General features: G+C 36.3%; 1 protein-coding gene across 4 annotated transcripts; it reads left to right on the top strand.

Annotated features, from left to right (window-relative positions):
- Positions 1-226: 226 nt before the first annotated feature.
- Positions 227-14,274, top strand: acot11a (acyl-CoA thioesterase 11a). Of its 4 annotated transcripts, XM_067361996.1 has the most exons (17): positions 228-456; positions 656-790; positions 1,748-1,955; positions 2,248-2,317; positions 2,595-2,655; positions 4,791-4,892; positions 5,179-5,326; positions 5,702-5,852; positions 7,731-7,850; positions 7,951-8,089; positions 8,215-8,270; positions 8,671-8,737; positions 9,187-9,270; positions 9,356-9,492; positions 9,728-9,859; positions 11,839-11,965; positions 12,047-14,274. In XM_067361996.1, the coding sequence occupies exons 3-17, from the start codon at positions 1,772-1,774 to the stop codon at positions 12,200-12,202; spliced, it is 1,734 nt and encodes a 577-aa protein (XP_067218097.1). In that variant the 5' UTR covers positions 228-456; positions 656-790; positions 1,748-1,771; the 3' UTR covers positions 12,203-14,274. The 4 variants fall into 4 exon arrangements, 3 of the variants coding, with proteins under 3 accessions (XP_067218097.1, XP_067218096.1, XP_067218098.1); XR_010891857.1 differs by lacking the exon at positions 656-790 and having other exon boundaries at positions 227-456; positions 9,728-9,791; positions 12,047-12,181; XM_067361995.1 differs by lacking the exon at positions 656-790 and having other exon boundaries at positions 230-456.
- The last annotated feature ends 25 nt before the right edge of the window (positions 14,275-14,299 follow it).

Here is a 14,299-nt window from a genome sequence, read left to right as displayed (position 1 = left end):
ATTCATGTACTATAATTGCTGTTGTAAAAGTTAATTACGCTAACAACAAAGCTTTGTTGACTCTAGTTGAAGCGCTCTCCTATGCTTTCAAAGCCTTGTTGCGCCACCTGTCGGACGGACAGTAAATTATGCGATAAACCGCATGTGTCAACACATTCCGTGTTGAATGAAAACACGATTTTTTAATTGTTTTTGATGTGAGAGGAATCCTAAAAGAGGATCCTAAGAGTTTTGTGAACTTTAAACAACATATGTAAACATAACACACGGGGCGGGGTCTTAGTGAATAGGCTACTTAGTGAACACTACGCGCGCGACTGACGAGGTACCTTTGCTGAGATCTCGTGCGCTGCAGGGCTTCCGTGAACTCGCCGTGTCTGTCATTGGAGTTACTTATGATCTTGCGAGTAAGGTTGCTGTGTTGAATTTAACCAGACTCTCAACTAGGAAGACGCGGTAAGGGCGTGAATGATACTTTTTATATCTATGCATCAAATCACGTCTCAGTTTAAACTTGTTTTGATGCCGTTCTGCATAGTCATTCAACAATTGCACGTCTGTTCACTCCATTGTAAACGTGCTGCGCAGCACACAAATCCACATAACATCTATTCTTATGTTAAAGTGAAATTGTTGACATGTTATATTGCCACAGGAATGTATTTCGGATTGAAGAAATGGGTGTGTGAAGGTGTGTCACTTCAGAGGTTACTGAAGTGACGCTCACCAACAGGACTAATAAGTAGTTACAGAACTAGAAGTACAACGTTGTTACGTGCTATTACATGTGGTGAGATTTCATGAGTTTTCACAATCATAAAACCTGTATTATAATGTTTAGTCTGCTGCAAATGCATTTAAAAGTTTAGTTTAAGCGGATTCAGGTCCAGTCCAATGTGTGTTTTTTAGAACAACTGGGGTTCAGGGACAACCAGGAGTGTTAGGGGGTTTAAAGAAAAAAAGTGTAAAAAAAAAATATATATATATATATGTGTGTGTGGCAGCTAAAAGCCTGAAATTTGATATTTTAGAGGATGTAAATGTGTATTTTTTTATTCATTATTTTAAAAATAATATTGCAGTTTCATATGCAAACTGTACTTTTAGGTCTGCATTTTAATAATTAGCTTTACATAAAATAATAAATAATAATACTTTGAAGTCCCACGTATTTGTTAAAATTAATACATTTGAAATGGATGAATGTCATTGCATTAGATAGAATATCAAACAAAGAGTCATGTATTATTATTATTATTATTTAAAAAAACACATATCAGATGTAAAACTAAAAGTTTTTGTTAGATTTGAACTTACAGTGTATATTAAAAATACACATAACCCTGGTTTCATAGACAAGGCTAAAGCTAGTCCTATACTAAAATGCATGTTTGAGCTGTCTTAACTGAAAGCAACTTGCACTGACATATACTAAAATATGTCAGTGCCATTGTCTTGTATCAAGATGCACACTAGTAATGTTTTTTTTTCTAGGGCACGTTCATAAAAGCTACTTCAATGCCCTAATTGAACTAAGGTCTAATCCTGGCTTAGTCTAAGCCCTGTCTGTGAAACCATCAAAATTAAGATAAAAATTATTTGTTTACTTTCTAGTTATTTTATTCAGTGACCTTCACAATTTTAAGTGTGGTTAATTGTCCAAATACTTTATGGGATTGCTGTATTCAAAACTGTATACAAAACTCCAGTTTCTAATATTAGCTTTGAACATTATTATTGTTCTCAGCTGCCAGACTTTCAGCATAGCAGCATGGCATCAAAGTCCAATCTTACGGACAATCTGCATGACCTTCATCTGGAGGATGAAGGGCAGCATCGCAACCGTTCAGAGGTGAAGATGAGCCAGATAGTGCTGCCCTGCCATGCCAACCACTGCGGAGAACTGAGCATCGGACAGCTGCTCAAATGGATGGACTGCACAGCATGTCTGTCTGGTGAGTTTGTGCAATGAGTGATGTGAAGCACATTTAACCTGCATTGTAAAGGCTCCAGAAATTCTCTATATAAGGATATGATTGTTAGTATAATATTGAGGACTTGTTTGCAATGACTAAGCAAACCTAGAGCAAATATAATCTAGATGTGCATGTGACTGCATGGAGTGTGTTCTAGACTGAGAGAACATTACTTAAAAACACTGTGAATGTGTAGAACAGGTAAATCTGTTAAAATGGTGTGAGATTCATTAGTGTCAAAATTACTTATTTAGATCTGCTTCCATTCCAGCGGAGAGACACGCTGGATGCCCGTGTGTGACGGCTTCTGTTGATGACATCTACTTCGAGCACACCATTGGGTACGCAAGAAATATCACTTACATTTTTGAAAAACATCCTAACCAGCATGTCCTTTCGCCTTAGGGAGTACTTGCAGTTCTGTCTGGTTTATTGTGCTATTAAACTACTATTAGACAGAAGACTGTTAATTACTCTGCCATCATGACTGTGGGAATAATGCAACTTTGATTAGTGAGGAGAGCCTCAGTAATACAAGCTCAATTGAAAACAGCCTCACTCAATAATGAGACACTGTCATTATCACTCACATTTGTGATATACACATATATTTTTCAGTGTTGGACAAGTGGTCAACATTAAAGCCAAAGTCAACAGGGCCTTCAACTCAAGCATGGAGGTAACAGCCACATTTTAATCAAAGCTATATATTTTTTATAGAAAGTTACTCTACTAAGACCTACAGATTTTTTTCTTACTTTTGTGTAACACTAGGGTTTTGAGACGTTTCCAAACCAAGTATGAAAATCATAAAATATAAAAGCAGAGCCATTTACATATAGTTTCTCAAAAGGACGAGGTGATATTATAAAGACAACATGTATTTCAAAGTAAAATAACTGGACTTTCATTATAGCAGATCCTTAAAATATCTGGAAAATATTTACTTTCTTTACTGGATATCTTTTTTCTATCCAAACATAGAACATATAATATTTGAAAATATATAAAAAATATGTATTAAAATACAATTATATACATTGGTCATATAATTAGAATATCATCAAAAAGTTGATTTATTTCACCAATTCCATTTAAAAAGTGAAACTTGTTTATCATATTCATTCATTACACACAGACTGATATATTTCAAATGTTTATTTCTTTTAACTTTGATGATTATAACTGACAACTGAGGAAAATCCCAAATTTAGTATCTCAGAAAATTAGAATATTGTGAAAAGGTTCAATACTGAAGACACCTGGTGCCACACTCTAATCAGCTAATTAACTCAAAACAACTGCAAAGGCCTTTAAATGGTCTCTCAGTCTAGTTCTGTAGGCTACACAATCATGGGAAGACTGCTGACTTGACAGTTGTCCAAAAGACAACCATTGATACCTTGCACAAGGAGGGCAAGACACAAAAGGTCATTGCAAAAGAGGCTGGCTGGTCACAGAGCTCTGTGTCCAAGCACATTAATAGAGAGGCAAAGGGAAGGAAAATATGTGGTAGAAAAAAAGTGTACAAGCAATAGGGTTAACCGTACCCTGGAGAGGATTGTAAAACAAAACCCATTCAAAAATGTGGGGGAGATTCACAAAGAGTGGACTGCAGCTGGAGTCAGTGCTTCAAGAACCACTACGCACAGACATATGCAAGACATGGGTTTTAGCTGTCGCATTCCTTGTGTCAAGCCACTCTTGAACAACAGACTGGGTCAGAAGCGTCTCACCTGGGCTAAAGACAAAAAGGACTGGACTGCTGCTGAGAGGTCCAAAGTTATGTAAAAAAAAAAAAAAAAAAATTAAACATTAATTCAGTGTTAAAATAATTTAAGCATATTTAATTATGCAGCGGCTAGATGTGATAGATGCTATTTACACTAAGTGAAAACAGCATATTTTCTTACTGACAGTGATAGATGCTATTTACACTAAGTGCAAATAGCTGTAGATGCTATTTACTCTAAGTGAAAAAAGCAATATATTCTATTTACACTAAGTGCAAATAGCAGCATTTTCTTAGCGATATGCTATTTACACTAGGTGAAAAAAGTGATAAATTCTATTTACACCATGTAAAAGAAGGCTATCAGTTCTTTGCAATAAGAGTAAATAGTAATTAGATGCTATCTATACTTTATATTGGCAGATACTATTTGCACATCAGTATTTTTGTACATTAACAGGATGCAATAATATCATAGAGTGTAAATGATTATATTTATTAAAATTATTAAATTGATGCCTTGTTGGGAGAATAAAAACCCTCCCTACACCTTCCCCTAACCCTACCCAATAAACACTTTTAATGTTATTAAACACTCGTTTGCAGTTTATTTCCACTTTTAGAACGTTATTTAAATTTTTGTGAAAATAAATGCGAGCTTGGCAAAAGGCGGATTCAAACCTGCATCGATTGTGTTAAAAGCCAGGTCTGCGAGCCTTATTCGCCACTGCTGCGCCACTGAAGACTTTTAATTCCATTCGTCTTTTTTTAAACTTGAGTGGCCCAACCAGACATTGGTGGGCGAAGCTAGTGTAAATAGGTGTTTGCCAACAACGGATGCTATTTGCACTTAGTGTAAATAGACACTCTGATTTAGGCAATGCCTTAAGTTAATATGTCAACTTTGAAAGCACTAAAATATATTTTGGGGAAAAAAAATCAATCAAAAGCAATTCTCTCAAATTTTCTGTAAACCCCCTAGCACCTTGTTCTAAAGTATTGTTGCCTTAATATTGTTTAAGTAGGTTATTGTATAAGTAGAATGGTAGTTATTACTGTATGTGTTGGTGTTTGTGTGTGAGGTGGGGATAGAAGTCAGCTGTGAGGACCTGTACAGTGGCCGTCATTGGAGAGTGTGTCAGGCATTTGCCACATTCGTCGCCAGACGCACAGATGGAAACAAGGTATGAAAAAAAACAATGCAATAGTAATGTTTCTAATAATAATGTTTATATATATGCTTGTCCCACTTATATCTTATGGGGAAAATACATTTTATAAACTGATTTGGTTTACTTTTTTGTAATGGCTGTGTAAAATATCTTATTTAAGGAAACACTGCAAATGGAATGCAAAGAAACTAGGCTGACACAGCATTTAAATGCACCTTTACTCTGCACTCATTTTTAAATTAGTTATTAACAATCATGTAATATGTAGATAAGAAATCTTTCTGGACTGTGATTGCAGGTGCAGCTGAAGCAGGTTGTGCCCTGCACACACAAAGAGCAAGTGGAGCACAGTTTAGCAGCTGAGAGGAGGAGGATGAGACTTGTTCACCATGACATCATGCAGGACTTGCTCAACAACAAGACCTTTCAGAGAAGTATCAGTGACGGTAAGTGTCGAAAGACATGGAGGCACTTCCCTTTCGGCCAAGACTATGCCCAAATATTACGCTAATGGTCACAGACTGAATTTATAGGGACGTGTGATAATATCTCAGATAGTGAGTTACATGACCTTATTCTGTCCTCATTTACTCACCCTTATGTCATTCCAACCTGTATGACTTTCTTTCCTCTGTGGAACATAAAATAAGATATTTAGAATCCTCATTGGAGTAAATTAGGGTCAGTAAAAGATGACAGAATTTTCATTTTTAGTGCGAACTACCACTTTTAAGCACCTGCGCATGATCTAGACAATCATTTAGTTTTCTCCAAGCATCTGTTTAGCGTCTTAATGAGGTGTTTTATTGTTTGTGAGGCAGAGAACCGTGATGAAGATGAGGCTGTGCCTACAGAAAGAACAAGAGTGGAAAGTGTCGAGCTGGTACTTCCTCCTCATGCCAATCACCAGGTCAACACATTCGGAGGCCAGATTATGGCCTGGATGGAAAATGTCGCTACTATTGCAGCCAGGTGTGTGCAATAGTACACTTGCTAAGTGCATTTTTATACAGCAGTTAATATTTAGCTTCAAACCCCTTATCCTGTACTAGATCAGGGTTCAAGGTTTGTAATGTTGTCATAAACATGCCGCAAAAAAGGCTTCTGAAATGACAGCATAATGAAGCTTTAATTAAAACAAAGAGCATGAACTTCAGCTTATTTAAATACACCATGAAATCATAATTACGGTTTGTGCCACTTAGTTCATGTGTGTTAGATTTTAGGCCATTTGTATGCCAGTGTACTCCTAAAAGTTGTCAACTAATCTCTCCTAAGGGAGATAATGAACCAGAATAATAATAATAACATTTGCTTTTAGAAAATATATAAATTTAAGGCAAAATTCTTGTTTAATTTTGTTGACATATTAGAGTTTGGATAATGTAAGGATTTCGAATATCTCTTGTTACAACTCCTTAAGTCAGAAAATACTGTCAGCAGTCAGAAATAAAAAATAATACATTTTAGATATAAAATATTATCAAAAAATCAGGCTAATTATATATGAACAGACCTCTCTGTAAAAACCTTCAGAATACAAATAAGAAAAAAACAGGAAAGTGCAAATGAAGGGGAGATTTCTGGCTCAGTGCATGAAAAAAATAAATAAAAAATTAGACAAATAGACAGTGTTTAATAATAATAATAAAAAACACAAAGGATTAGTCCACTTTTAAATAAACTTTTCCTGATAATTTACTCACCCCCATTTCATCCAAGATGTCCATGTCTTTCTTTCTTCAGTCGAAAAGAAATGAAAGTTTTTGATGAAAAGAAGGATTATTCTCCTTATAGTGGACTTCAATGGGCACCAAACAGTTGAAGGTCAAAATTACAGTTTCAGTGCAGCTTCAAATTGTTCAACACGATCCCAGATGAGAAATAAGGGTCTTATCTAGTGAAACCATCGCTCATTTTCTGAAAAAAATTAAAATTATATATGTTTTAGCCATAAATGCTCATCTTGAACTAGCTCTCTTCTTCTTCTTCTCTATTAGAATTCCAGCAGTGTAGACCCTGCTAAGCGTATTACTGCCCTCCACAGGTCAAAGTTTTGAACTAATTTTTATATGCAACATGCTAGTTCAATAGTATATAACAATTGGTTCAAACTTTGACCTGTGGAGGGCAGTAATACACTTATCAGTGTCTACACTGCTGGAATTCTAATAGAGAAGAAGAAGAGAGCTAGTTCAAGATGAACATTTATGGCTAAAACTTATATAATTTTCATTTTTTTTTTTAGAAAATGAGTGATGTTTTCTCTAGATAAGACCCTTATTTCTCTTCTGGGATCGTGTAGAACAATTTGAAGCTGCAGTGAAACTATTTTGACCTTCAACTATTTGGTGCCCATTGAAGTCCGCTATAAGGAGAATAATCCTGGAATGTTTTCATCAAAAACTTTAATTTCTTTTCGACTAAAGAAAGAAGGACATGGACGTCTTGGATGACATGGGGGTGAGTAGATTATCAGGAAAAGTTTATTTAATTCTTTAAATGTTTATTTTAGATGTGTTCTTCCTACTAGTTTAAAAGAAGGCATTCTATGGACACAAAATAGTCCAAAATGTCAACATTCACCAGTGCATGAAAAAACAGTGTGTCTGACTAAAAATATTTATGACTCATCCTGTACTACACATTGTTTGTCCAATCAGCTGCTCTCTAAAATGAAACTGTCCCTCCCCTAATACCACCTGAAACTAACTAACTATTTATCCCACTAAATTCTCATAATTCTACAGAAAGTACGTCAGCACCAGACAGTATGATGGTCCTATGTTAGTCTTATGCTGAATAATTTAAAAATTCAAGATATGTTTTGGCTTTCTCATTTTTTTCCAGTCGTTTATGCAATGCTCATCCTACTATGAGGACCATAGACATGTTTTACTTCAGAGGCCCATCCCAGGTTGGAGATCGTTTGGTTCTGAAAGCCATTGTCAATAACACATTCAAGAACAGGTGGGCTTGTATAATAAGCATCTAAGATCTGTATTTAGAATTTAATGACTAGACAGAAATTATGTCATTCAGCTGATTGGCAGTGTCTCTGGTTTTGCAGTATGGAGGTAGGCGTCTGTGCAGAAGCCTATCACGGAGAGGAACCTCTGAGGCACATTAACAGTGCCTTCATGACGTTTGAGGTGCTGGATGAAAAAGGAAGGCCACGTCCACTGCCTCCCATAAAACCTGAACCTCAGGTGACAAGTCCAAATCTGAATCCAGATTATAGTGTGAACGGTTATGACAACACTCATTTGAGTGCTAAAGTAAATTGGATATTGTAAAATCTGAATTTTGAGTGGTATTCTGAATGTTTTGACAGGAGGGACAGAGGAGATACCAGGAGGCTCTTGCCAGGAAGAAGATTCGACTTGATAGGTAGCAAAACCTGGTGCTTATTCTTATTCTGAAAACAAGAGCTCAAGCTCATAACCTCACAAAACTATGTGAGAAGAGTCGAGACTGCAACATCCTCAGCTCACCCACAGATGGTGCTGTATATATATATATATATATATATATATATATATATATATATATATATATATATATATATATATATATATACACACATGGACTTTACTTTCTTGAACTTCGAGGTCAGGATTTGATTTTTTGCTCCCAGAAAAGCTGGAAATAGTAGAGAATTTCAAAAGTTACAGCTCTCCAGAAGTAATGGAAATTAAATAAATCATGATACATAATACAACATATCATTATACATCATGAAATCAGTTTTTCATGACTTGGAGCTCATCTGGTCTTTGTTTCTACTCAGGAAATACATCATCTCATGTAAGCAGACTGAAGTGCCACTGTCTGTCCCATGGGACCCTAGTAATCAGGTAACTTTCTTTGCTACAGAAAATACCTTTTTATTCAAAATTCTTTAAATATATTTACCATTAAAAGGTCCAAACTTGAGGCACAAATTGAGCAGAAGAAAAAAAACAGCTATATCAGCATAGACATACCAAATAAAGTCAATAAAAATGGACAAGAATGGCAGAATTCTGTAAATATGTCCCGACATGAAGAAATGGTTGCACACTGATTCAGACAGTTTTCAAAAATACTTGTTTACTTCATAATCAAATACGGTATTGTGTTAAACTTTGTCAACTTCCTTTGGCTAAAACATCTTTACATTAATCCAAGGTTTTCTTTACTCACAGTGTTTACAGTGTGTATCTCCTCTCCCTTGTATTTCCATAGTGCTGTTATATGGACAGCATTGCTTATTTATTTGAGCTAAATTAATTTGGAAAAGGGATGCTATTTGTCTGATTTTCAGGTGTATCTGAGCTTCAATAATGTGTCGGCCCTGAAAATGCTTGCAGCCAAAAACAACTGGGAACTCAGCTCAAAGAAGAGCCATGTAAGTGCTACTCTCCATGTGTCAGCCTTACAGTACATTATACAGTTTACTCTGTAACATCAGGTGCTCATTGTCTTGCTATAAGCAGGTGAGGCTGTATACAGTAGAGGAGAGTCAGAGTCTGTGTTTTAGGGTGGAGTTTGAGATGGAAATCCCAGCACAAAGGGCCTTCACCCTTCTCTCAGATCTCAACCGCAGACAGGAATGGGACCAACACTACACGTGAGACACTATTAGCTACTGTACTTATTACAAATGAAATAGGGAAGAGCAGGGATAAATGTAATATTTTTTTGCTGATTTATTCAGACAATCATCTCTGTACATGTTAACCTTTTTGCCTGATATATGATGTTCATACAGTCTATAATTTTGAAATATCCATTATTTAAAACTGCAAACCCAAATGTCAGTTCAAAGTGATGTTTACATTTTTGTGTTTGTTTTAATCGTGCAGTCTGTGTGAGCTGCTCATTAAGGTCGATGAGGACGATTCCATCTATCGAGTTGTTACTCCATCGGTTAGTGAAGGAGGAAAAGTTCAGGAATTCATTTTACTGGCTTCTAGAAGACCGCCTTGTAATAGCGGGTGAGGATGACTGTGGCAGTGCTACATATGGTATTAAAGTCAACATAAGACTCTTTTACTTCTGCGGCACTTCTGAGTGAAGCAAGATTAAATTCTGATGAAAGACATAGATTACAAACACATTTTTTCTTTATTCAGAATAATGTGTGAACTAATAAATTGTGCTCAATAAGATTAGGTATGAAGTAAATATGATCAATTTGGATTTCATGTTATCTTTAAGTACCCATTAGCTTCTCTAAAGGTGCGTTCAGGCCATGTTGCAATTACCGTAATTACAAGATTCCGACTTCTTCTACACTTCTTGGTAGAACTCGTAATTAACTTTTAACTAACTTTGTAAACCACTGCACACAGTTGAATACATCTAATGTCCCACTAAATAAACTATAATTTTACTACATATAGCTGCGAGCAACAATTATCAGGGTTCAAGCACTTTAAGGCCTGTAAGCACATGTGTAAAAAGGTATAATGTTTTAATTAGCAAGCCTGTAAACATCTAGATCATAGATGTAAAAGAACATTTACAGCCAATACAGGCAATTCACAATAGGAAATATATGGTTTTTAAAGCATTTTAACAGTTATCGAGGTTGAGCCAAAAATGTAGGGCTAGTTTGCAAAAGAAGTTTTTTCAGAAATTCCAAAATACCGAAAATTTCGCCAAGTGGCATTTGGTCTGTCTTGAGCCAAGGATTCCAAGGATATTAGACACTTGAGCCCACGCCTAACGTTCAGGAGTTATGAGCCATTTCGTACTTTTGACAGCTGTAGCGCCCCCGTCATGCCGATTGGGGCGAGCATTGGTGACGTTATAGACCGTGTGAGGACTACCATCCCTCAAAGTCTCTATGACTTACGGTTTGGTCTGCCTGATCACTTTTAGGGGAGAATGCTGATCCTTGGAAATTTTAACAATTACAATAGGGTTTCAGTGCTATGTGCTTGAACCCCTAATAAGGCATTTGGATACTTAAAGGGATAGTTCACCCAAAAATGAAAATTTGAGGTTTATCTGCTTACCCCCAGGGCATCCAAGATGTAGAGGACTTTTTTTCTTCAGTCGAACACAAATTATGATTTTTAACTGCAACCGCTGCCGTCTGTCAGTCAAATAATAGCAGTGATTGGGAACTTGAACAATAAGAGTCGAAAAAACTTCCATAGACAAATCCAAATTAAACTCTGCGGCTCGTGACGGCACATTGATGTCCTAAGACACGAAACGATCGGTTTGTGCGAGAAACCGAACAGTATTTATATAATTTTTTACCTCTAATACACCACTATGTCCAACTTCGTTCAGCTTCCGGTTAGTGAGGTCTGATCGCGCTCTGACAACGGAAGTGATGTCTCGCGCTCATTGAAGTATATGGGCAAGACATCACTTCCGTCAACAGAACGCGTTTTTTGACCTCACTAACAGGAAGCTGAACGAAGTTGGACATAGTGGTGTATTAGAGGTAAAAATTATATAAATAATGTTCGGTTTCTCGCACAAACCGATCGTTTCGTCTCTTAGGACATCAATGTGTCGTCACGAGCCGCAGGTTTTAATTTTGATTTGTCTAAGCAAGTTTTATTTACTGTTATAGTTGAAGTTCCCATCCACTGCTATTATTTGACTGACAGACGGCAGCGGTTGCAGTTAAAAATCATAATTTGCGTTCGACTGAAGAAAAAAGTCACCTACATCTTGGATGCACTGGGGGTAAGCAGATAAACATCAACTTTTCATTTTTGGGTGAACTATCCCTTTAATGTCTTGTGGTTTTGTCTATTGATTACTTAAATTACACATTTATTTTGGCATTAATAGTGTCGCTATAAAAACGCATAATTCCGCATCCGAGGACGTGAACAGCTCCGAGTAGAACAACATGGGTTGTCATCTAGTAATTACAATAAATTGTAACATGGCATGAATGCAGCATTAGGACTATAATACTTCCATATGATGTATATTTGTTTTCTAGGGATCCGTATGTTATTGCCTTACGATCAGTTGCTCTACCCACTCATCCACCCACAGAGGGGTTCAACAGGGGTGAGGTGGTCTGTGCTGGGTTTACCATTTATGAGGTGTCGAAAAGTGTCTCAAAGGTAGGAAAAAATAGTCCTTCATGATGCTCATTATGCACTTCCTCACTGAAGTGTCTGACATGCTTCTTGTTTTGCCCTCAGATTTCCTACTATAATCAGGCCAGTCCAGAAGTGATGCCGTACATCTCCACTGACATCGCAGGCCTCTCATCTAGTTTCTACTCAATATTCTGTGCTTGCAGCCAGTATCTGCTGGACAACATAGTCAGCACACCTACATTCACCTCTTCTACATGACATGTTTATGATTTTAAAGGGGCCAGATCCAATACTTTTGTAGCATTTAATTATTTTTCCCTCTTAAAGGTGTGGTATGTAATATTGAGAGCTAGTGGTTGAAATGGGTACTGCAGTCCAAATTCAAAATATTGGACAGAGTTGTTTCTCCCACCCACTCCTCAGACTCGACGCTCATGCTGTTTGTCAGTTTGAGGACATGCAACAGAAACAAGTGCAATTGACAATGGAAGGCGACAAGCCTCTGGATACAGAGCTTTTTAGATAGATGCTGAGGCATTTTAGGTCGGGTAGAATCTGCTATCTCTGACCTAGTTTGTTTGTTAGCTTCCATGGGTGTAATATGCTGTGTCTACGATCTACGATTTTGATCAACATATTTCAATTTTGATATCATTTCTATCGAGAAATTACTACTGTAGTAATTAAATATTTGTTTAGTTCTCACCAAAGCTCGCGCTATATTGCTGTAGATCATTAAACTGTTACACTGCCTCAGAAGTCTGTCCGAAATAAATTTCGTGAGGTACCTTCATGCACAAATGCTGCCGTACAAGTCATTCTCTTATAAGATAGCAAGGCAGCAAGACAGCTATCTAGGTTTTCGGACGCAGCCACAGATTCACGGTGCTCCGATTGCCTCCTGAAGCAGTGTTTTGAAATCGTCCATCACTAAACGAGTCGTTATTTTGTTTGTTTTTTGGCGCACCAAAATATTCTCGTCGCTTTATAATATTAATATTAAACGACTGTACGCACATGAACTGATTTAGATGTATTTTAGTACCTTTATGGATCTTGACAGAGGAAGTGACATTACTCCCTATAAAGGCCTCACGGAGCCATCGGATTTGAACTAAAATATCTTAATTTGTGTTCCGAAGATTAGTGAAGGTCTTACGGGTGTGGAACGGCATGCGGGTGAGTAATAAATGACAATTATTTTCATTTTTGGGTGAACTACGTTAACCCTTTAAGTCCATAACTAACCGGTTATTATTCAGAATTGATCCATTTTAAAAAATAAAAAATGAAAATAAATACTAGGACTGAGTTAAAAAACAGTGGATTGTGAGGTTGCAGTTTGATTTGAATGTAAATGAAAGAGAAAGACTGTGGTGCAAAATAATACAAAATAAATGTTTCTATGGCATTTTACTCACTGGTTGCTCGCAACAAATATAAAACGAAACGAGTTTGATTTGTGAACAAATTATTCATCTGAACAAGTTATAATAATTATAATAATAATTATTTACATTTATATAGCGCTTTTCTGGGTACTCAAAGAGCTTTACATATTGAAGGGGCAATCTCCTCAACCACCACCAATGTGCAGCATCCACCTGGATAATGCAACGGCAGCCACATTGCGCCAGAACGCCCACCACACACCAGCTTATTGGTGGAGAGGAGACAGAGTGATGAAGCAATCAGCAAGTTCTTTTAATGAGTCACAAATAAGTCTCAAATTCATTTCTGTCAAATGGATCATACACTCACTGAAACTTTCTTAAGTGTTATTTTTTAAACTTTGTATCATGACTATTTTTTGTCCCTTTTCTGACATTTGTAAAACAAGTTATCTTTATTGTCTAAGGTCCAGTATATGGTACTTTTGTGCCCCAACAGGCATTTTGCAAAACCTCTATTACATTGTGACAGGTTCCCATAACAGCAATCCATGCTGAAATACCTTTAAAAATAAACCTCATTTCTAACACTGGGATCCATCAGAATTTTTACATAGTACATCCAACACTTATTTATCCCTTTAAAAAAGGAATTTGCTTTGTCTTATCTTGCTTTGTTTTGTCTGCATTATTTTTGATGCTGTGATGTATATAAAATGACAATTTAATTGTGTCTGTTTACTGATTTATTTAATGACAATTACTGAAAAGACAAATGTTTTGTTAAAAGGCCTGTTTCTATTGTATGTTTGAAAAAATGACTAAAAAAATACTGTAATAAGTTAATCGTTTAAATTATTAGCGCTATGAAATAATTTATTTTAAATATAAATTAAGTTTTCAATGAACATTTATGTACATATTGTCTGTGGACTATTTAAACTGCACTATGATTGACTTTCAT

The sequence above is a fragment of the Chanodichthys erythropterus genome, chromosome 16 (assembly GCF_024489055.1).
Source record: "Chanodichthys erythropterus isolate Z2021 chromosome 16, ASM2448905v1, whole genome shotgun sequence".
NCBI lineage: Eukaryota > Metazoa > Chordata > Actinopteri > Cypriniformes > Xenocyprididae > Chanodichthys > Chanodichthys erythropterus.
The sequence above is the reverse complement of the archived record's forward strand: the minus strand, read 5'-3'. Positions and strand labels throughout refer to the sequence as shown.